Source organism: Hypanus sabinus, chromosome 21 (assembly GCF_030144855.1).
Source record: "Hypanus sabinus isolate sHypSab1 chromosome 21, sHypSab1.hap1, whole genome shotgun sequence".
NCBI lineage: Eukaryota > Metazoa > Chordata > Chondrichthyes > Myliobatiformes > Dasyatidae > Hypanus > Hypanus sabinus.
The window spans coordinates 61,838,185-61,861,360 of record NC_082726.1 but is presented as its reverse complement, the minus strand read 5'-3'; the positions used below and the strand labels follow the sequence as shown (position 1 = coordinate 61,861,360).

The 23,176-nt window shown below is 38.6% G+C and overlaps 1 protein-coding gene across 3 annotated transcripts in view; it reads left to right on the top strand.

Moving 5' to 3' along the window:
• Positions 1 to 23,176, top strand: part of parga (poly (ADP-ribose) glycohydrolase a) — a 166,516-nt gene that overhangs the window by 111,095 nt on the left and 32,245 nt on the right. For all 3 annotated transcript variants that reach the window (XM_059946705.1, XM_059946707.1, XM_059946704.1), the window contains exons 11-13: positions 2,951 to 3,011; positions 7,845 to 7,920; positions 15,422 to 15,569. In XM_059946705.1, the coding sequence (XP_059802688.1) occupies positions 2,951 to 3,011; positions 7,845 to 7,920; positions 15,422 to 15,569 (285 nt within the window). The remainder of the gene's footprint in view (positions 1 to 2,950; positions 3,012 to 7,844; positions 7,921 to 15,421; positions 15,570 to 23,176) is intronic.

The following is a 23,176-nucleotide window of genomic DNA, read 5'->3' as shown; positions in this document are numbered from 1 at the left end:
AATTGCTCACTCTCTCCACTTCTGATCCCTCTGTGAGGATTGGTATTGCAAAAGGAGTCCAAAATTATGCAAGAAACTATCCTTTCAAAATGTGTCAGATTTTTTAAAATTTGTAATTTCACTATTCATCTTCCAATTATAAAATGAATTTTGATTAAAATTGATCAAAATGTTGGGATGAGTATTCAAATCTCTTGATCAGTTAGAAGGGGTTCTGAATTCTTTTCCTTAAGATACGTTACATACCTGAATGTAGTTAGGTGAACTTGTGAGGTAGGTGTGAATTCTATCAATTAAGGTTTAAGAAATTTCTGGGGAGAAATTAGCAATCAAAAGATAATTTAGAACTTAGACCATTACAGCACAGTACAAACTTGTTGATCCACAGGGTTGTGCTGACCCATTAACTGACTCTAAGTCAATATAACCATTTCCTCACAAATAGCCCCTCAGTTTTCTTTTATCCATGTACTTATCTAAGAGTCTTGGAAATGTTCCTAATGTTCCTGCTTCTACCACCGACCCTGGCAGCACATTCCAGGCACCTACCATCCTTGGTATTTTAAAAAAAAACTTCCCTTTAGCATAGCCTCCACCTCTAACTTTCATCCATCAAATTTGGTGGGAGAGGGGGTAGTAGAAGGTTTGCAGCTTTCAAAGCAAGAGGTTCATAGTACCAGCATGCTGCCTGGATTAGAGGATATGAACTATAAGGAGAGATGGACAAATTTGGGTCTTTACTTATGGAGCAGTTGAAGGGAAACCTGAAAGTTTATTGAAGTCTGAGAATGTGGGAAGCAGATATGATAGTGGCATCTAAGTAGCCTTTAGATTGATCAATGAATATGCAGGGAGTGGAGGTACATGTGCAGGCCAAAGAGATTCAGTTCAATCTAAAGAGCTGGTTCCTCTGCTGTATTATTCTGTGTTCTAATGCAGGGCTGGTGGGGTGCGGGGGGCATGTTGGGGAAGAATGAGGTGGAAGACAAGTGCCTGTAAAAAGATCTGTTAAGTCAAATGAGGTAGAGAGGAGCAGGTGTTGAGTATTTGCAAGACATTTTAAACTAATGAGCTGAGAACAGGACATAAGTGTGATAGTGGAAACCAGTCAGAGGGCAGGTAAATGCTGAAATGCATACTGCAGTGATTACAAACACAAGAGATTTTGCAGCTGCTGGAAATCCAGAGTAACATACACAAAATGGTGGAGAAACTCAGCTGGTCATGAGAAATCTGTAGAAAGGAATAGACTTGAGGAGTCTCCGTCTGAAATGTCAAATTTTTATTCCTCCCCATAGATGCTGCCTGACCTGCTGAGCTTCTTCAGCATTTTGTGTGTGCGATTACAGGATCTCACTGGGAGTAGATCTTCTGATCTATCGCTATCACATTATGAAGTAGGCTGTAATTTCCTAAGGTAATTTTGAATTATCTAAGGAAATTACCACATTATAAAATTTAGATTTGTTGATTTCATACCACGGATGCAATAAAATTCTTTGCTTGCATGAAGCTTTCAGAATAAACAGTGTACAATAAATTCAACAATAAGTATAATGATAAATATTAAAGTAACAGAATAGTGCAAAGCTGAAGTGGTGTAAAAACAAATGCTAACTTCAACAATGTAAGGATCTTGCCGTCAAGTCTATTGAATGGACCTCTTGTGCAATAAGGTGGATTCTTGATCTTTCAGTCCACGTCATCATGGCCTTCCACTTTATTGTCTGCCAACACTGCACTTTCTCTTTAAAACTTTATTCTGTTATTGCTTTTCCCTTGTGTACTGCTTTTCAAAGTTAACAGTAAATTTATTATCAAAGTACATTTAGGTCACCATATACAGCCTTGAGATTAATTTTCCTGCAGACATACTCAGCATATCTATGGAATAGTAACTAACCGGATCAATGAAAGATCAAGTAGAGCATGGAAGGCAACAAACTATGCTACTTATTTATATTTGCATTTGCAATAAATAATGAGAACATGAGTTAATGAGATAAAGAGTCCTTAACGTGAGATCATTGGTTGTGAGGACATCTCAGTGGATGGGCAAGTGAGTGTAGTTATCCCCTTTTGTTCAAGAGCCTGATGGTTGAAGGGTAGTAACTGTTCTTGAGCCTGGTGGTGTGAGTCCTGAGGCTCTTGTATCTCCTACATGATGGCAGTAGCGAGAAAAGAGCTTGAGTGGGTTGTGGAGATGTCTGATGATGGATGTTGCTTTTCTATGACAGCATTTCATGTAGATGTGCTCAATGGTTAGGAGGGCTTTACTCACGATGTACTTGGCTGAATCCACTACGTATTGTAGGATCTTCCATTCAAAGGCATTGATGTTTCCAAACCAGGCTATGATGCAGCCAGTCAATATACTCTCCACTGCGCATCTATAGAAGTTTGTCAAAGTTTTAGATGTTATGCTGAATCTCCACAGACCCCTAAGGAAGTGGAGGTGCTGTTGTGGTTTCGCTCGTAAGGGTCTAGGACAGATAGTAATAGTAACACCCAGGAATTAAATTATCTGTATGGATGGCCTACAAAACAAAGTTTTCCACTGTACCTCGTTACATAATAAAACCAATTCACTAGTTGAAGGGTTCAAGTGCGTGGCAGCATACTGGGAAGGATTTGAAAGAGGTGATTGGTTCTTATGTCTGACAGCAGTGAGGGTGCTATCAAGCTCCTATATCTCCTCCTTGAGATAGAAGAAAGAAGAATAGCCAGTTTGTTAAGCAATCAAGATTACAGAATTGTTTCAAATCTCAATCACACGTTGGGCCAGTACCTTTATAAAAGGGAACTTGACCAATGATTATAAAATTTTTCTGTGGAGTAAACATTAGAAGTATAAAATGTGCATACTTAAGTAATGTAAGTATTAGAATACTTGTTTCCATGTATTATTTTTGAGTTGTTATTTTAATTACTTTTCTTTCTATTCTCTTAGAACCTACAGGTCTGGTAACTTTTCAGAGACAGTGTCTACAGAACTTTCCAGAATGGGAACGGTAACAAAACTTCTTACCAATATTAGCATTTTTATCCAGACAACCTTGACTCAGCGATCATTATTTAATATTACATTTAGCATGGTTGTGACTGGCTTTATCTCTGCTGAAGAAAGTTCTTGTACTTGTGTCACTTAGACCAAACCTATGGACAGAGTTAGTGTCAGTTTGGAGAATTTGTATTACTGATAATTCTACAGGTCTTTATCTTGGAAAACAGTAATATAGCATTGCTTTCACATGAATTTGACACAGCTTGCACTCAGTAAAGCCACGCTTCAAATCAATTCAAGTTTAATTGTTATCCAACCATACATGAATAGAGCCAAATAAGACAGCGTTACTCCTGGGTCAAGGTGTAAAATATGATACCAATAGTCACACACAGGACAAAGTACACATAGCACATATAAGTTAGAAAGATACAGCCACTCAGTAAAATAGTCATCTCAAGCCATCCAACGTCACCAAAATTGGCAGATGACCACAACAGCTCATCTCTGCTGACCAAAGATGGGGGTAGGGGACAGAACTGACTCCAAGCTGGATGCCAAGCCACACCACCCTGATCATTTTCTAAATCTCAGGATGTTTATTGTTGAATAGATTTTAATGGTGGCATAGATTAAACATGAATAAAATACTACAGTAGTTTCTTATACTTGTATGTTGGTTGTGTGTTGTACTGCCAAACTATGTTGGTGCTGGAATGTACAGGGAGACTTGCGGGCAGCTCTCAGCGTGTCTTCAGATTGTGTTGGCTGTTATTGCAAACGACACATTTCTCTGTGTCTTTCAATATAGCTGGCTGGTGGCATAGTGGCATCAGTGCCGGACTTCGGAGCAAAGGCTCTCGAGTTCGAATCTAGCCAGTGCTCCTTTGCACGCTTTCCACCCGTGCTGGGTTGAGCATCGAGCTAGTAACTCGGCCTCGCAAGAAAAAGCAAGAAAGCCTGCTAAAACAAAAGCCATCACGACAGTGTCTGGATGACTCCACTCAGAGTTAAGAGCTTTCTTCTTTTTCTTCAATCTACATGTGATTAATAAATAAATCTAAAATAAAATAAGAACCCAAGACATGGGAAAAATGTGATTATTGGACTGGCACCTACTGTGCCTTGGCATTGAAGTAGACATCTTACAAACCAATCTCATAAATCAGAATGTTGCAAGAATTTGTTTAGTCTTGATGATTTGTATTACAATGTTATTGTTAGTGCTTGACAAATGAATGGCCTAAAGGAGTTAGTTTTGCAGTTTACTTGAGAGCAATGTGACTTAAGATGCGTGGAGCCTCAATATCCCAGTTCCCCAGCATTATTAGACAGTGCATTTAATTCACTAAAGTGCAAGAGAGACAGATTCCTTCAGGGTTCTGTTGCAAGCATGAGTTATGAAACACAACCATTTACATCAGCTAAAAGGTCTCACAGGAATATGCGAAGAATGAAATTGCTAAGTAGCAGGCAAGGTAAAATTGCTATCGTACATTTAGCATGGAAGTTCTATTGTGGATGTGTGTTTAAATTCTATTCCTTAAAGTATAGCTAATGTAAAGTCCATTTTGGCTTTTAACTACAGGGCAGTTTGCTAATAGTATAGTCTATTTTAAGATCAGCACGCTGAGATCAATAGATGTACATGCACTTGCCTCTATGTTTGTGTTCTTCTACTGCTGTAGCCCACCCACTTCAAGGCTCAATGCGTTGTGCACTCAGAGTAGCTTTTCTGCACACCATTGTTGTAACACGTGGTTACTAAGTTACTGTCACCTTTCTGTCAGCTTGAACTTGTCTGGCCATTCTCCTCTGACCTCTTTCTTGAACAAGGCATTTTCACCCACAGAATTGCTGATCACTGATTGTTATTTTACACACCATTCTCTATAAACTCTACGCAATGTTATGCGTGAAAATCCCAAGAAATCAGCAGGGTCTGAGGTACTCAAACCACCCCATCTGGTACCAACAATCATTCCACAGTTAAAGTCACTTAGATCACATTTCTTCCCCATTCTGGTGCTTGGTCTGAACAACAACAGAACCTCTTGACCATGTCTGCATGCTTTTATGTATCAAGTTGCTGCCACATGATTGGATGATTAGGTATTTACATAAACCAGCAGCTGTACCTAATAAAGTAGCCACTGACTGTGTTTTAATTCATTTGTCTTCAGTCACTGGTATGGCATAGTTCCATTGAAAAGTTATCTTCACACCCCACCCCCAAATTAAATCTACCTAAGTTTTAATTTTGTAAAAGGTATGTATTGTGGAACCGCATTTCCAATGTTAAGTTAGAGGTTTTTGTTTTGCAAGTCTTTGGTCTGACCACGTTCTTGCTTTTGAAAAAAAAAGTGAATAGATCTAATGCTTATTAGCTTAGTATGAGAGAGGATCTAAGCAGATCTAAGGTAGTCATGGGTCAACTTCTGGTAATCCCTTAAAGCTTTCTGCCTCTGTAAAGCGGAAACATTGTAGACCAGGGGTGGTCAACCTTTTACATCCCATGTGTCAATTTTTTCATGCACAAGTTTAGATGTGCCATACAACTCTTGTAAAAATATGTTAATATAGACATATTTAGCATTTTTACATGATGTATTGATTTAATATAAAAACAAGATAAACATTACTTAATGAGACTTTTAACAAATATATTCTGTCTTTTGATTTCTTCCTTTTTCTTAATTATATATTCTTTCCGTAATTCAGACCCAAGCACTAGCTTCAGTTTTCCTTCTATTTCAGTCTGATGTTGTGTTTTATAGTGTCTATTAAGATAATCTCTTCTATTATGTGAGAAACTGTTTTCACAAACAATGCACAACAGACCCGCTACAAATAAGAACTCATTTTCCCACTGTTTATTGAATTCACACTTACTATCACTTGCTGCTTTTCATTTGCACTGTGATGGTTAACTGAATGTAAAAACAAGGCTTAATTTTTGAAAAAGTACAACACTGCAAATGTTCATAAAGGACAAACAAAGCACAACTCTGTAGCACACAAGTGTCAATTGTGTCACTTTTGGCGCACGCGACATTGGTTGGCCATCCCTGTTGTAGACACTCAAGCATGTTCTACAAATTAAAGATTATAGCTAATATTCTATCCTATTTATTTTTTGCCTAATTGCCATATTGAATAATTCCCTTAAGAGTTCACAAATCTCATCAACCTCAGCATTAAATATCTTAAGAAGCTGGGTGGTCTAGCTCGATGGGCTGGGAGGGCCTGTTCTGCACTGTATCTCTGAATGAATAAACTGACTATCACCAGCTTTCTAGCATTAAACTTGATAAAGACCTGCACTCTTGTGGAGTAATCTCATTGGAGTCATCTCAATTTCCCAGGTTGAGACCCTTCCTAGTTCAATATATTAAGAGTTTGACAAATGCCTATTCTTTGTTTCAACACAAAGCTGCCAGCTTAAACGAGGGAACATCTCAGTTACAACATGGGCAAAGGAACTGCAAAAAGTGGATTATGAAGCTTTTTTTAACTTTGGGATGTAAATTGTAATTAACCTTTTGAAAAAATTAGCACTTCCAAATAAGTTATTGTCTTTAAGATAAAAATATTTACTGAGACCAGCTAATATTGGCTGTTTTGTTTACACTTCTCCATTGCAGATAATATAGTTCTCATGATTGGTTGTACTTCCCTTTCATTATTCAGCCATTGCCTTTAATTTGAACTCTGCAAATTTATTTTTGGTGGTGGTGGTCAATAACTCGGTCTTGAAAGTTCATTCTTTAATGAATTGCACTGAATGCATTATTATGTGTGATTTCAATACATGACACCCTGCTGAGTAATGGGGCTGGATTCAGGATCTCAGCACTCTCAATTCACTTAGTATATAACTAGCTTCAATTTTTCTTTAAAGAAATATGCTGCTCCATATTTAATTTCATACATATCATTCCATTGCTTTATTTCAATTCACAAATCCATACAACCTGACCATCTAAATACTTGGACATGGAGATTTGGAAGGATATAATTGGATATTTTTCCATGTTTTGTTCCCAGGAAAGATGACGAGATTAACAGCAATGCAATTATGCTTTCATTTGTGCAAATTATTTTAATGCCTTGCTGAGTTTCAGAACCAAGCTGCTGTTTACTCTGATTATAATTAGCTGTTGGCTCTCCAATTTTTTAAATTAGTCATTTGAAAATTTCTTTTAATATCATTTGTTTAATGTCTTGTTTGAAACAGGTTATTTCTGTCTAACCTGTTGTAGGGCGGTCTGGCTCAAGTATTAAAGATAATACTTGAGATTTAAAAAAAAATTTAGTTTATACATTAGCAAAGAAACTGATTTGGAATTCAACAATAAGCTCATTTATTTTTAACACAGTAGCATTGCAGTTAGCACAACACTACTGCAACTTGGGACATTTTGTGTTCAATTCTAGTGCCATTCTGTAAGGACTGTCTGTATGCCCTCTCCGTGGAATGCATGGCCATTTCCACCAGATTTCTCCCATGGTCTGAAAACGTTCTGGGTAGGTTAATTGGTCATTGTAAATTCTCCCGTGATTAGGTTAAAGTTAATTGGGGTTGTGGTGTTGCTGGGATGGCATTGCTCGCAGGGCCTACACCACGCTGTAGCGCTAAATAAATAAACAAATGTGCAGTCACTATCAATAAGAAAACAGATAGGGATGAATGGCAGATTAAGGCAGAGTGCAGACAATACAATTAGTAGAATATTACTGTCAAAATGTTTAAATATCAAGAATAGCCAAGTATCTATTTCCTTAAACTTAAGCAATCATGCAAGCTGATTAAATGAATCATGTCTTTTATTTTTGTCAGGTCTACAAAGAAGTTGACCAGGCTCCACATCTCGTGTGAAGGGACAATCGAAGACAATGGACGTGGGATGTTACAGGTAAAAGTACAATAATTAAAGAAAGCTATGAAAATTACTGATCATCAAGATTGCACTGATGTTTGACCATCTTACAAGCAATAGTGGTCTATATATAAAAGGATTTAGTTCCCCCCTTTTTTTTCCTTTCTCTGCCCATCACTCTTTCTTATTCTCCATCTCCCTCTGGAGCTCCCCTCCCACATTCTTTCTCCCTAGGCCTCCCATCCCATGATCCTTTCCCTTCTCCAGCTCTGTATCCCTTTTGCCAATCACCTTTCCAGCTCTTAGCTTCACCCCACCCCCTCCGGTCTTCTCCTATCATTTCGCATTTCCCCCTCCCCCTCCTATTTTCAAATCCCTTACTATCTTTCCTTTCAGTTAGTCCTGATGAAGGGTCTCGGCCCGAAACGTCGACAGTGCTTCTTCCTATAGATGCTGCCTGGACTGCTGCGTTCCACCAGCATTTTGTGTGTGTTGCTTGAATTTCCAGCATCTGCAGATTTCCTCTTGTTTGCTTTTTAAAAAGGCCTGAAACTGTCAGTTTCTTTCTGGACACTAGACTCAATCAGTTTCCCTCCACCACCACTCTCCTCCATCTGACGGAACATGTTCTTACTCTCAATAATTTCTCCTTCGTCTCCTCCCACTTCCTTCAATTAAAAGGTTTAGCCATGGGCACTCATGTGGGTCCCAGCTATGCTTGCCTTTTTGACAGCTATGTGGAACAGTCTATGTTTCAAGCCTACACCAATATTACTCCTCAACTCTTCCTACACGACTGCATTGGTGCTGCTTCCTACACACAGGCAGAGCTCGTGATTTCATCCACTTTGCCTCCTACTTCCACCCTGCCCTCAAATTTACTTGGTCCATTACTGACACCTCCATCCCCTTTCTCAACCTCTCTGTCTCTATCTCTGGAGATAGCTTATCTACTGATATCTTTTATAAACCCACTGACTCTCACAGCTACCTGTACTATATCTCTTCCCGCCTATTACTTATAAAAATGCCATCCCCTTCTCTCAATTCCTCCATTTCCACTGCATCTGCTCTCAGGATGAAGTTTTTCCTTCCAGAACTAAGTTGATATCTTCTTTCAAAGAAAGGGGATTCCCTTTCTCCACCATCAATGCTGCCCTCAGCCACATCTCTTCCATTTCATGTTTATCAACCCTCACCCCATCCTCCTGTCATCCCACCAGAGAGAGGGTTCCTCTTGTCCTCATCTACAACTCCACCAGCCTCTGCATCCAGCACATAATTCTCCATAACTTCTGCCATCTCCAATGGAATCCCACCACCAAGCACATTTCCCCCCCCCCCCCCCCCCATTTTCTGTTTTCCACTAGGATCATTCTCTATGCAAATCCCTTTTCCATTTGTCCCTCTGGCGAGGCGACACTTCACCCGTGAGTCAGTTGGGGTCATTTTCTATATCCAGTGCTCCCCGTGTGGCCTCCTGTATTTTGGTGAGACCCAAGGTAGATTGGGAGACCACTTTGCCACTGGCCACCCATTTTAATTCTACTCCCCTTTCCCATTCCGACATGTCAGTCCACTGCTGTCTCTACTGCTGCGACGAGGCCGCATCCGGGCTGGAGGAGCAACACCTTGTATTCCGTCTAGGTAGCCTCAAATCTGAAGGCATGAACACCAATTTCTCAAACATCTGGTAATGGTTCCCCTCACCTCTCCTTCACCATTCCTCTTTCCCATTTCCCTCTCTCACCTATCTCCTTACCTGTCCTTCACCTTCCTCTGGTGCTCCTGTCCCTTCCCTTTCTTCCATGGTCATCTGTCCTCTCCTATCAGATTTCCCCTTGTCCAGCCCTTTATCTCTTTCACCAAACAAATCCCCAGCTCTTTGCTCCACCCTCCCCCTCTCCCAGTTTTGCCTATCACCTACATTTCTTTCTCCCAGCCCCTCATCTTCTTATTTTGACTTCTCATCCCTTTTCTCCAGTCCTGGTGAAGGGTGTCAGCCCCTGATCTAGCTTAATATTCCACCTGGTAAAAATATTTATTTATTTATTTATTTGTGTGCTTATTTAGAAATATAGTGTGGGATATGCCCTTTCAGCCTAACAAGCCTTGTCACCCAGCAACCCACCTATTTAATATTGGCCTACAGGCTAATGAGTAATTCACAATGATCAATTAACTTACTAACTGGTATGTCTTTGAACTGTGGGAGGAAACCAGAGTACCCAGAGGAAACTCGCACAGTTCACAGGGAGACTGTAAAACTCCTTACAGATGGTGCCAGAATTGAACTCTGAACTCCAGAATGCGCTGAGCTGTAAAAGTACTGGCAACACTATCATGGAGGTATTTGGTATTCTTGTGCATTCTGCATTGATGCAGAATATTTCAATATTTCTTGTTGAGTTCCAGTGATCCATATGCAGTTCTTTCTCAGACATTCAGCAACTCTGCAGATATAGATAGAACTCTATAGACCTTGAATACCAAAGTTGGTGAGAACCAGATGTGACTCCAGTCCAGGGACTGGAGGTTGGCGGCTCAATGTCTGAGAGTCTAGGACCAAGAACTGGAGGCCTGGAGCAGTAGGGAAGGAGCTTTATTGTGTAGCTGATGTTGTTGCTACTTGTGCTGTTTTGCCAAATATTGTGGGCATACTATGTTGACGCCAAAATGTGTGGTGACGCTTGTGGGCTGTCCCAAACACATCTTTGGGTATGTAGGTTGTAAATACATATTTTGTTGCACATATGTTAAATAAATCTAACTCTAAATTGTGCCATTGATAGACCTTGATCTAAAGTATCATGTAGAGGGCAATTAAAACTTAAATTGAGCTCAGATTCCCAAGTCTTTTTTGTAACCCATTCTGCTTATGAAAAGGCAGTAGAGAATGTAAATGGAGAGGCTGCTTTCAAGTCCTTTTTGCCAATCATGCTGTTGACTTATTAGTGCAGCTTGAGTGGTGTCTTTTTGCTTGTGGTTTATAGATCTACCAACAACTGTGACGAGTGTTCTGTTTGTGCTATTCTTCAGCGATCACTATCCACTGAGGCAAATCTTAAAGACATGTCGACATGTGTCAGCCATTCCATCACCAGGTGGCCGAAATCTCCAGCCTTATTTTCACTCCTGATGGGGGAAAAGATGGATTGAATATAGGAAACAGCTGGATATATTGTATTGGGATCTCACTGAACAATCCGATGTGCCTAATTGGATAATACACAGACATGTAACACAAGGGAATTGAACCAAATACAGTTAAGAGAATAGTGGCTGCTTAACCATAAACTACTACTGTGGGGAATGTTTAATCACAATATTCCATGGGAATTAACTTTGAAAAAAAGCAGTCAAAGTAGTTCAATGTCCAGTAGCCTTATGTAGAATTAAAAAGGAAGAGCTTTAATTCAGTTCTTAAAAGTTTTAAAAGTTGTCCATAAGACGTGGGAGGAGAGTTAAGCCATTCAGCCCATTGAGCCTATTCCATCATGACATCATCCCTTTCAATCCCATTCTTCTGTCTTTCTCGCCCTAACTTTTGATGCCCGGAGTATTCGGACAGAACCTATCATCCTCTGCTTTAAATATGCCAATGACTTGACCTCCACTGCTGTCCATAGCAATGAATTCCACAGATTCACCACCCTCTGGCTGAAGAAATTCCTTCTCATATCTGTTCTAAATGGTATTCCTCTATTCCAGGAGTTCCCAACCTTTTCTGTGCCATGGGCCCTTACCATTAATTGAGGGATCTGTGGACCCCAGGTTGGGAACCCTTGTTCTATTCTGGGGCTGTGCCCTCCAGTCGTAGGCGCACCCAGTATATGAAACATCCTCTCTACGTTCACTCTATCTAGGCCTTTCAATATTTGGTAGGTTTCACTGAGATTCCCTTTCATTCTTTTAAACTCCAGCAAATACAGACCAAAGATGTCAAATGTTCCTTATGTGTTAACCCTTTCGTTCCTGGAATACTTTTCATGAACCTCCTCTGGACACTGTCCAATTCCATTACATCTTTTCTTAGATAAGCGGCCCAAATCTGCTTACTAAAAATTAATGCACTGTTGTTATCATTCCAGATTGTCAATTTGCATAAAATGTTATTTCAACAAGCAGATAGAAAGTAGGTTAATAAGAATCAAATGTTTTGTACAACTTTTTAGCTTGTCTGATTTAATGTCATGGTTACAGCTGAGGAATAAATAGTGCTTCTGAAGTTGCCAAGGGAAACTATTAGAATCAGAATAATGCAATACCTTTTTATGTGCATTCTGTTTGCTGCAAATTGGGACGAGTTACAAAACAAAAATGAAGATGCTGCTGGTCATTGGAAAAAGTCTACTTAAAATTTTGTCCCTAAGGCAGTTTCTATCATTTCTTCACTTCACTTTAGCATGCCTGAAGGGAACTGCTATGGCAGCTGTCATCTGGCAAGTCAGAGACCAGAGCAAAGTGCTGATGAGATCACAGCCTCATATCAGTTTTCTCCCTCTTTTTGCTTTGAATTTGCAAAGAGCTTTTAAAGGATCCTTTGGCTTTCAACATCACAGCATTAGAACTGATGTACTGAAGTGCAGATTTAATCTGAAACTCAGAGGTGTGATTTTACCAATTAACCCTTGCAGCCTTAAACTGGAAGCTTTATTGATTTAGTGTTAAGTACCAGAAGACTGATCTGTCTTTGATCTTCAACTACTTCAAACTATATTCATGTCAGAAACAGTGGCCATAAAGTGCATGAAGCCTTTCCTTCACTGCAAGTTGCTAAATTCAGTTATGTTAAACAGATTACAGACATTTTCGCTCCTTCTTAATTTCTGTATCAATACACTCAGGTACAATATTGAGAATAGTGCCCACTCTAATTAGTATACAATAAATATCAATGAAACCTTTGATTAGTCATTTAAATTACTGGACAACTTAGTTTGTATTGCTACTCATGTCAGACAGTTTGTGTGAACTCCTTCAATATAAAATATAAATGTGCTGTATTTGTTTGAAACCTGTTTCCATTATGATTATAATTTCTTTCTATCTGCATTTGAACAGAAAGGTCAATACAAGGTCTCTTTATACACTGAACAACAATTTTTTTCCAGAAACGTTGCTTCTTCAGAATTTTTTTTGTTTATGATAGAGCACTTGAAGCTAAACACAAATAAAATTTCAGACTACTTGTATTGCTTAGGAATTTGGAGAAACAGGAAATTAACTTTTATCAAATATAATGCATAAAGGTGCTATCACTTTGCAATAAGCTAAAAATCTTTTGTTGATAATTTTTGTTTGTACTTTGTATTTGAGGCTTCTTGCTTAAGTCAGCATTGATGGATTCCAGTTGCCCTGATGCCATTTCTCCGTGACCATAATGTATTGGTGAGACTTTTCACTGTGCACGTCACTATCAGCATCAAGATTTGCAAGGAAGAAGTCTAAAGGGGAATGCAGAAAATGAATCTGTAGGAACATGTTGCACTTCATGGTTTTGAATGTTTGAAGCACGTTGTCATCCAGCTGCATGTAGTTTGGTGCCCTGTATTTGCCAAGAAGTTTGTCAACAACATCCTTGAATGCCTTCCATGCAATTTTCTCTGGTCCCACTAGAAGTTCTTTGAATTGCCTATCATTGATGACCTGTTTGGTTTGTGGACCAACAAAAATGCCTTCCTTAATCTTGGCATCAAGTATTCTGACTTGAATTCTGAATTGAAATAACAAATATAGGCAATTTTTAAAAAAAAAATGGTGCTTGATAGGGAAATTTCATGGTGATTTTCATAATCAGCAGCCTAAGATCTATAAGGCACACCCAAAAGTATTTAGGAAGCAAAATCTTTATTGTCCAGTGTTATAAATGACCTAATTTACATAAATCTGACTCTGGAAATTCACCCATTTTAAGGCAATTTTCAAGATAGTAATAATAAATTGTCTCATGGAACTCTGACTGGAGACAATAAATTCCATTGGTTTTATTTGTGGCTTGAGTTTCTAACTTGCAGGGAAATCAGTTAAGGATGGTTCCCAAGAATGGAACTCTTATGTAACCCAAAGACTATTTGTAGAGCTGTGCACACAAAATTTTGGAGGAACTCACCAGGTCAGCTATCATGTATGTAGGGGAATAAGTAGTCGGCATTTCAGGCTGAGATCCCTCATCAGGACTGGAAATAAAGGGGACGAAACTATATAACTAAGCCCTTGAATTTAGTGAATGTTGTTGTTGTGTTAGCTAGAAGAATGTATTCAGGAAAGTGTGGCCTAATGATGGCACTTTTTATCATAATAGATGAGAAATGCCACTGGACTTAATATTACATCTAGAAATGGCTTGTTGGTAGGTCTTTAATAAATCATTTTTAAGTATCCATTAGAGTTAGCTGCATTACAGAGCAAAGGTCTCCAGTAAACCAAAGATTCAGCTGATAGGGCAAGTTGCAAATTAATATAAATTAGCCACACTGCAGAGTATGTTGGGAAACTGATTAACTCTTGGTTTTGGCTGACTTGTGTTGACTCATGACAATTAGCCAGTCGGATGATGCGTTGCTTCTGTTCACATTGGTTAGTTGCAAGGTTCATCAAACGGATTGTACTGAAGTAGTGAAGTTTGGGCAAAGTTAAGGTGATTCATTAATGAGAGAACTTCCTTACAAAGTTCCCATTCCATTTACAAGGTTTATATTCATTGGAGTTTGAAAGATTGAAAGATAATCTTACTGAGAGGTAAAAGACCCTGAGCAGATATGATGAGGTAATTGTTCGGCTGTTTTCACTTTAAGATAAGAGGACTTAAAACTGAGATGCTGTCACCATCTGCTGTGTAGAATCTCAGTAATTCTCTACCTTGAAGGATGGTAAATGCTAGGTTGTTGGAGATTTCAGGTGGAAATGACGAACTACAGGAAACTGGCACAGAAGGGAAGTTGCAACCTGAGAAAAATTGGCCAAGGCCACATTAAATGGCAGGATATATTGAGGATTTGAGTGGTGTGCTCCTGACCCTATTTTCACATGTCCTTGTATTACTAAGAAAGTGACCAGAGAACAAAATGCTTCATCTTCCTTGATAACTGGACATTAGTTGGATAATAAAGCAAGAGAAGTTGAAAATCTAAATTGAAATAAAGGATTATAAATACTTGTCCAATTGGGGGCAGATCATAACATCAAACTTAATAGCAAGGAAGCAGAATTGAATTATTTCTTCTTAGTACCCTGCAGTGCAGTGATCCTTGACTCTCATGTCCATGCCCAATCCGAGCACATATTCTCATTTGTACCAGCTTACCTGCCAATATTATCTCATCCTAACCCTAACTGACTTTCCTCAGCCATACTACACACCTGTGTGCCATGGTGCAATATAATTTGTAGATAGTGGGCACCTGCTTTAAGAAGTGGTTGCAATGACTATACATAGGTATCCGGTGATGCCCCAAAAATACCCATTCAAGTTGTAGTAATTGTTTCCAAACCCTAAAATCAAAAGATTAAACGTGATATTTATCTTTATTTTCAGGTGGATTTTGCAAATAAATTTGTTGGAGGTGGTGTCACACGTGGTGGCCTCGTGCAGGAAGAAATAAGGTTTTTGATAAACCCCGAGCTCATTGTTTCACGACTGTTTACAGAAGCCTTGGACTACAATGAATGTCTCATCATTACTGGTACGTTTTCTGTGTGGAGCATTGTTGATATAACGTATGATCAGTGTTAATTCATTATTTAGTTACATCATGTGAAGAAGTAGTATTTAAAGCTAATGAAATTTCTAGGTATAATTAATACTGTTGGAACCTGGTAAATTTCTGAGCATTAATTCCACTACAAGTCTAGTTTAGTTGATGGTTTCGGAAATGATCTAGTGTAGCTTAAAGCTTCCAATATCTTTTGACTCTTTCCTCATATAGTTAATGAAGTAATTCTGTAAATTGCTTCACCAGAAATAATTTACTCATTGTTTAATAATTTTAAGGTCATAAGACGTGGGAGCAGAATTAGGCCATTTGGCCCATCAAGTCTGCCTACCATTCCATCATGGCTGATTGATGGAATCAATCAGGAAACCACTACTTTAAATATACCCAATAACTTGGCCTCCACAGCTGTCTTTGGCAATGAATTCAATGAATTCCACAGATACACCACCCTCTGGCTAAAGAAATTCCTCCTTGTCTCTGTTGTAAAGGGATGTCCTTCTATTCTGAGACTTTGCCCTCTGGTTCTAGACCCTCTTTCCCCCCCCCCCCCACCCCCCAAACTATAGGAAATATCCTCTCCAGTTTTCCCTTTGGATGTTTGCATTTCTACATTGTGGAAGAATGTTTCTAATAGAGCTTGTTAATGTTACACAGGCTTATCACTAACTTGTGTAAATTCAGCTATGCAGTATATGTATCTTATTATTTGCCTTTTGTCATCTGCCAACTTGTACTTAGACAAGTGAAATAATAGGCAGAAAATGGCCACGTGACAATACGTCATAAAATTGGGAAGTAGTTATTTCATACATTTTATAAAATAATCCCAAATTGGTGTTGTGTTGTTATTGAGAAGGTTATTGAGAAAGAAACCTTGAAAATTATTTTGTGTGTGTGTGTCTGTACATGTGCATATTTGGTTATTAAAACAGATTTGTGAGGTTCAGTCCATGGAGGCAGCAGACATTTTATCTGTGCAAACCTGTATACACAGATCCTCATGAATAATTGTAGCTACACGGCACCATGGTAGCGTAGAGGTTAGCGCAATACTATGCTTGAGATGTCAGAGTTTCAAGTTCAATTCTGGCGCTGTCTGTAAGGAGTTTGTATGTCCTCCACATGAACCATGTGGGTTTCCTCCGGGTGCTCCACTTTCCTCCCACAGTCCGAAGACCTAACAGTTGGTAGATTAGTTGGTCCTTGTAAATTGCCCGTTAAAATGTTGGGTTGTTGGGATGGAAGAGCCTGTCCACACTGTATCGTTAAATAAATAAATAAATAAATAAATAGAATGACAAATAAATAAGTACAGCCACTCATCTTCCAGTTGCAGGATGAGTACAGAGCAGAGCTTAAGGTTTATTTTCAGGATGATTTGACCCTGCCTGACTGTTTCATTATTCAACAAAACCCTCTTTGTGAGGAGGATGTACAAAAGCAACAGTTATCCACCAGTAAGTGAGTTTTGTATTTCTCCAACTTTGTTTTGTTAAATTTTCCAGCAATCGTTGGTATCCCATTGATTAAACCAGGTTTCTAGCATCCACAGTCTCTTCTGTCTCCACTGATTAAGCTTCTTGATTAGAGTCAGTTAAATTATCACCGACTTGTGTGATGTGAAGTTTGTTGTTTTGCAGTGGCAGCACAGTGCAAACACATAAAATTACTATAAATTATAAAAGTAAGTAGTGCAAAAAGGTAGTTATAATGAGGCAATGTTCATGGACTGTTCAAAAATTTGTTGGCTGAAGGGAAGAAGAAGAGTCATTGAGTGTGGTTTGCCAGACTCTGGTACCACCTCCCAATGATACTAACAAAAAGAAGGCATATCCAGGATGTCGTTCAGAATTAAATAAAGTCTAAGTAATTGTTGGAAGTTGAAATCTACTAGAAATGCAGTCAAAACTGTTAGTATTTGCAGGATTTAGAATGTCAGCATGTTATTAAATGCGTTCATCTTTATTGCATCATCCCCTATGAATCTTTCAATGTCCACACAAAATCTATATACTACTAAAACTCTCATGCTCTGTCTGTCTGTCCGTTTGTGACCTCCAGTTAGCACAAACGGTGTAATACAGCGGCACTTTTTTTGGCTAAATCGTCTTAAAATGCGCTAACTTACAGAATACAGGCAAAGTTCAGGGTTATATATTCGTATAAAATTGCTCATTTGCCAAAATCAATGTCCCATTTTCACCCGAGAGCCAATCCACCATCATGGAAATCGGGACGCGGCACCAAGACGCATGCACACGGCCAGCCTCAGCAGCGACACCAACTGGAGCAAAAGGGCAGGGCAGCTCTATTTTGAATGGTCACATACTGCTGATTACCATCAGCACATGCAGGATTGGGACAGATCTAACTGCCACCCATCAGTAAGAGATCATTAAATCGTATTGTAATGACATACTTTCAGTATTTTTATTAGTTTCTGCATAAAGGAATACAGAGTACAAGAAGATATATTATAGGTCAAAAAATACCAAATACATTGTATGAAAAATACAGTTACAATCACAAAACCCTGTATTCATAAAAATTAAATAGTAATACCGAAATATAATAATTTTGTTATACAGAAAAAAATATAAACCCACTATCAAAGTCAGAGCTGTTAGGGAAAGCAAGAAAAAATGAAAAAACCCTTATCATATAATAAAATATATTATTATCTGTACTTTAACAACAAATCAAAGATTTTGAAAATAACTCAAAAATGGTCCCGACAAGGTATAAAAGTCTTGACTAGATTCAAAAACTGAACATCGGATCTTCTGTCAATTTAAGCATGACATAACATCCCCTCACCTGTAATGATGTACTTTGAGTCACCCATAAAACCCTTTGCTGTGACTCTATCACGTCCATTTAGGAGAGCGCCAACCACATCATCAAGAATAATCAGTTTCCTTTGGTAGTACTGCTTCATATCTTCTATCCAGCATTAGGGTAAAAAAACATGGTCAGCCTAATTATGCCACGTGGAAAGAGAAGGGGTACATTATGGTCAAGAGATGACGCCAAATGTTGTCGGGAAGTGGCAAGGAGAGGGAGAGAACAAGAATCGGATGAGGCCAGGGCCACACGACTCCAGGATCAAAGTGTCAAGACAAAAAAGATGAGAGAAGAAGAGACAGAGTAGGAGAGGCATGCATGTCTCCAGAATGACAACAACAGGCACAGGAGGAGGAGAGAGGAAGAGACAAAGGAGCTGAGAAATGCACGTCTCCAAGATCAGAGACAAAGAACAAACAGCAGAAGAGATGAAGAGACGGCACATGGAAGGACTACTCATCTCCAGAATGACAACGAGAGGCACAAGGGTGGCAGATCAACCAGAAATGTTGCCATCAGAAGTGTCCTTCATTAAACGATTTGCCTTGTTATGCGTCTTTCTTCTTTAATAAACTGGTTTTTCTTCTTCAATTTCCAAAGCAAAGCAATACCAATACCACACAGGAAAATTTAATGTTCATTCTGGTCACATCAGACTGCACTACCTTTCTCTCAAATGGTGCCCCAATGGGTCACCCCATTGCCTATTTAAAAACTAAAATTCTACAGCCAGATCCAAAGTAAATTATTATATTCACTTAGTTTGTACCATTGTTTAATTCAGTACTTTATACTGCCTTGTGTGATCTGCCATCAGGCTTTAATTCTCGGAAGTTGAAAATTATCTTCCAGGCATATCAGTGATTCTTTTCCATTAAAAAATGTAGTCTTAATTCAAAAATGTTGATACACAAATCATTTTTAGATATTTCTATTTTGTACTTGCATGACTCCTATTCTGAGCCTACTTAAAATTATCACATCAACAGCAAGTATGTTGCTTTCTGCAGGTGAAATCCAACTGGGGAAATGGAACCTTCCACTGTCAATTCTCACTAGAGATATACATGGAGGCATAAAGCAGATATCAGCAAAAAATTGAGGAAACACTAGAGTAAATGCATTTTTTCTCATTTTACTCTCATTCATCGATCTATTCCTTCAAAAGGCATTTAGTCATCAGTTTGCCTCTTTTATGAGACAAAAACAATTCCTGCAAGTACTTCAGCTGAAATCAGCTGTAATTGTAAGAACATAATTTTGGCACAACATTTTTCTGTTTCTTTCTAGTTTTTTGTGTTTTTAACTTACTCTTGCCAAAACTTGCATGACTTCCCAGTGGCCAAAATTTTAATTCCCAATTTTCTACTGAGGTGTCACTCCATGGCTTCCTCATACCAGGCTGAGGCCACCTTCAGGATGGAGAAGCAACATTTTATATTCCATTTGGGTACCCTCCAACCTGGTGGCATGAATATCAGTTTCTCCTTCCAGAGAACAAATCTCCCTCCCCTTTCCACTATTCCCTACTCTTCTCGCCTGCCTATTACTTGTCCCTGGGTCCCCTCCTCCTTCCCTTTCTCCAAGGTCCATTCTCTTCTCATCAGATTCTTCTTTCTCCAGCCCTTGACTTTTGTCACCCAACTGGCTTCTCCCATCACCTTCCAACAACTAACCTCCTTCCCCTCCTCCCACCTTTTTATTCTGGCATCTTGCCCTTTCCTTCTCAGTCCCCAAGAATGGTCTCAGCCTGAAATGTCAAATGTTTACTCTTTTCTGTAAATGCTGCCTGGCCTGCCGAGTTCCTCCAGCATTTTGCTTATGATTTTTTTGGCATTAACACAGGTAGTTATTAAATTTTTAAAAGACTCCACAGCTGGATGACAAATGCAACACACAAAAATGCTGGAGTACCTCAGCAGGCCAGGCAGCATCTATGGAGAGAAATAAAGAACCAATGTTTTGGGCTGAGACCCTTCAGAACCCTTGTGTATAGATGTGCTCTTCCTAACTGGAATGAATGATTGTTGAATGGATTGAAGTTTTAATTTTCCTTTTATAAAGAGATGAAATAGATTGAATTTATCCCTTCTGTTTGTTTTTACAGTTTTATGCGTTCATGAGTTTGGCATAAAATTTAGATCTAAATGCTCTGGCAAAATAGCTGTACAAAAGAGCACGATTTGGATGTGGCTTTCTGACTGAGAGTAAAACTCTGCTTGAAAGTCTAGTTGGAAGTGATATTGAAATTACCTTGAGCGTCCTTCAAGCAGTTTGTGTTTTAAGCCAAATGGCCATGGTTTGTGATGACTCACTTTTTGTGATGTGACTTAACATTTTCAGGGATTTACAGTTAAGGGCCACTTAGAGTTATACACTTATCAACAATGACACTTGTGGGCACATAATGGAGAGGAATATTTCATCGCACTTGTTATTCAAAGTCCAGCACTTTTATTTTTCTATCTGACTTTAACCAAGTCCCCTTAATGTCACATCTGCTTGATATTTCCATTAACTGGTAAATCTTGGCGAAGGCTTAATAGGTGTAATCAAGTGCTACCTGTTAGGAAGGAGTTTAACATTTCAAAAGTACATAGTTATGCTAAAACCGTGCTTGAAAGAGATGGGAAGAATTTATTTGGTATGTATTGCCAAAAGAATTATATTTCCTCCTACCTCTCCAGATTATTCTTGGATTTTAATGAATAGCAACATTTTATTTGAATGCAGATAGGAACAGGCTTTAATGCAACTGCTCTTGGTTAATAGGGGGTTTCTTGGAAAGAATTTCATAAATCTGACTTTAGGTCTAAATTAATGCAAATTCTATTGTGTGAAATTGTTAAATATATTTAGCTTGTGTATATAATGTTTTACCAGAAGTGAAATACAAACTGTTTTGCTGATTTATTGCAAAGTTCTTTTTAAATTTCATTGCTTTTTAATTTTAAGATTGTCCTGGAGAGTAGACAAAAAGGTCACATTTTTTTTCTTGCTTTTGTTACTATTTACTTAACAGAGACATTTCTTTCTAGCTTGTCAGTTTGTCAGAATCCTGAGCAGTAAAGAGCTGCTGGTGTTTGAAGTTCACTGCCCAGAGCAGTCAATAAACATGAGGTTGATATCAGTTTCTTTCTGTCATGATTAAAATGCATTTTATTTTTGTTCTGTCAGCTAACAGGCATTGCCCTGATTGTCTGTCATTTTGAATATTATGTATGGAAAACAAGTAATATATCTGCATTTAATGGTTTAATAAAAAGATAGTGGGTCACTAAACAGAAAATCATTGCTCAGTGCATTAAACTTAATCCTATTCACAGAACAATTTTATTACCTTACTTCCTGATCTTAATATACTGTCTTTAACAAAGATATAAATTTCTAAGAATGGCTTGTCACATAATGTATGCAATTGATAAAGTTTATTTTGTTTTGGTTAGCCAAAATTGAAGTTAATGAAAATCAATTACCTCACTAAGTTTCCACATCATGCTAGAAGCAGAATTTCCATTTATCTAATTTAGAAAACTCTTTGTCTGAAGACCCATCCATAGATATATTACACATGATTAAGTGTAGGGAGTCAGATGCAGCTTGGTAGAACTAAAGCCTGAAGAGCATTTAGGATATTGCTGTAATGTTACTGTCCTAAGCAGTGTGCAGCTTTTAAAATGCAGTGAACTTTATTTACCACGTACACTGGAGTGGGTCATTTGCTTCAACACCCAGCACCTTCCGGAGATCAGCCCACAGGCTTCCAATGCCAGTGTAGCATGCCTACAGCTCATTAATCCTAACACCTATGTCATGTGGTCACCGGGGAGCATGCAAACTCCTTATAGACAGCAGGGGGTAAGGCTTCCCTTTGCTTCTCCAGCTAGGCTTGTCTGTTTGACTTTAAGAGTTCTGTGGAGTAAAGTGTGGATAAAGATGCTAATCTCAGAATGGCAACATTCAAAGTTCAAATTAAATTTATTTTCAAACTGTGTCACCATCTCCTGTTCTGAGATTCATTGTCTTGTGCATTTTTAAAATAATTACAAAGAAACAGTAGAATCGATGAAAAACCATAGACAAGACAGATTAACCAATAGTATGCAAATTCAAAACAAAAGATAAAGTAATGATAGGTAAATAAATAAGTAATAAATATCGAGAAGATTAAATGAAGAGTCCTTGAAAGTGAGTACATAGGTTGTGGGAACAGTTCAGTGTTGGGGTGAATGAAATTATTACCTCTGGTTCAAAAGCTTGATGGTGGAGGGGTAATTCCTGAAACCAGTGGTTTGGTTCCTAAGGCTCCACTACCTCCTTCCTGATAGCAGCAGCAAGAAGAGAGCATGGTCTGGATCCTGGGGGTCCTTGAAGATGGATGCTGCTCTTCTGAAAAAGTGCTCCTTGGAGATTTGCTTAATGGTGGGGAGGGCTTTACCTGAGGTGGACTGAGCTGTATCCACTATTGTTTGTAAGCTTTTCCATTCAAGAACATTGGTGTTTTCATACCAGGCTGTGAGGTATCCCATCAATATAATCTCCACTGTGCATCTATAAAAGTTTCTCAGTTTTAGATGATACGTCGAATCTTTACAAACTTCACAGAAAGTAGGGGTACTGCCATGCTTTCTTTGTAAAGGCAGTTACATGCTGGACCCCGGACTCTGAAATGATAACGCTAAGGAATTTAAGGTTGCTGACCCTCTCCACCTCTGATCCCCCGATGAGGA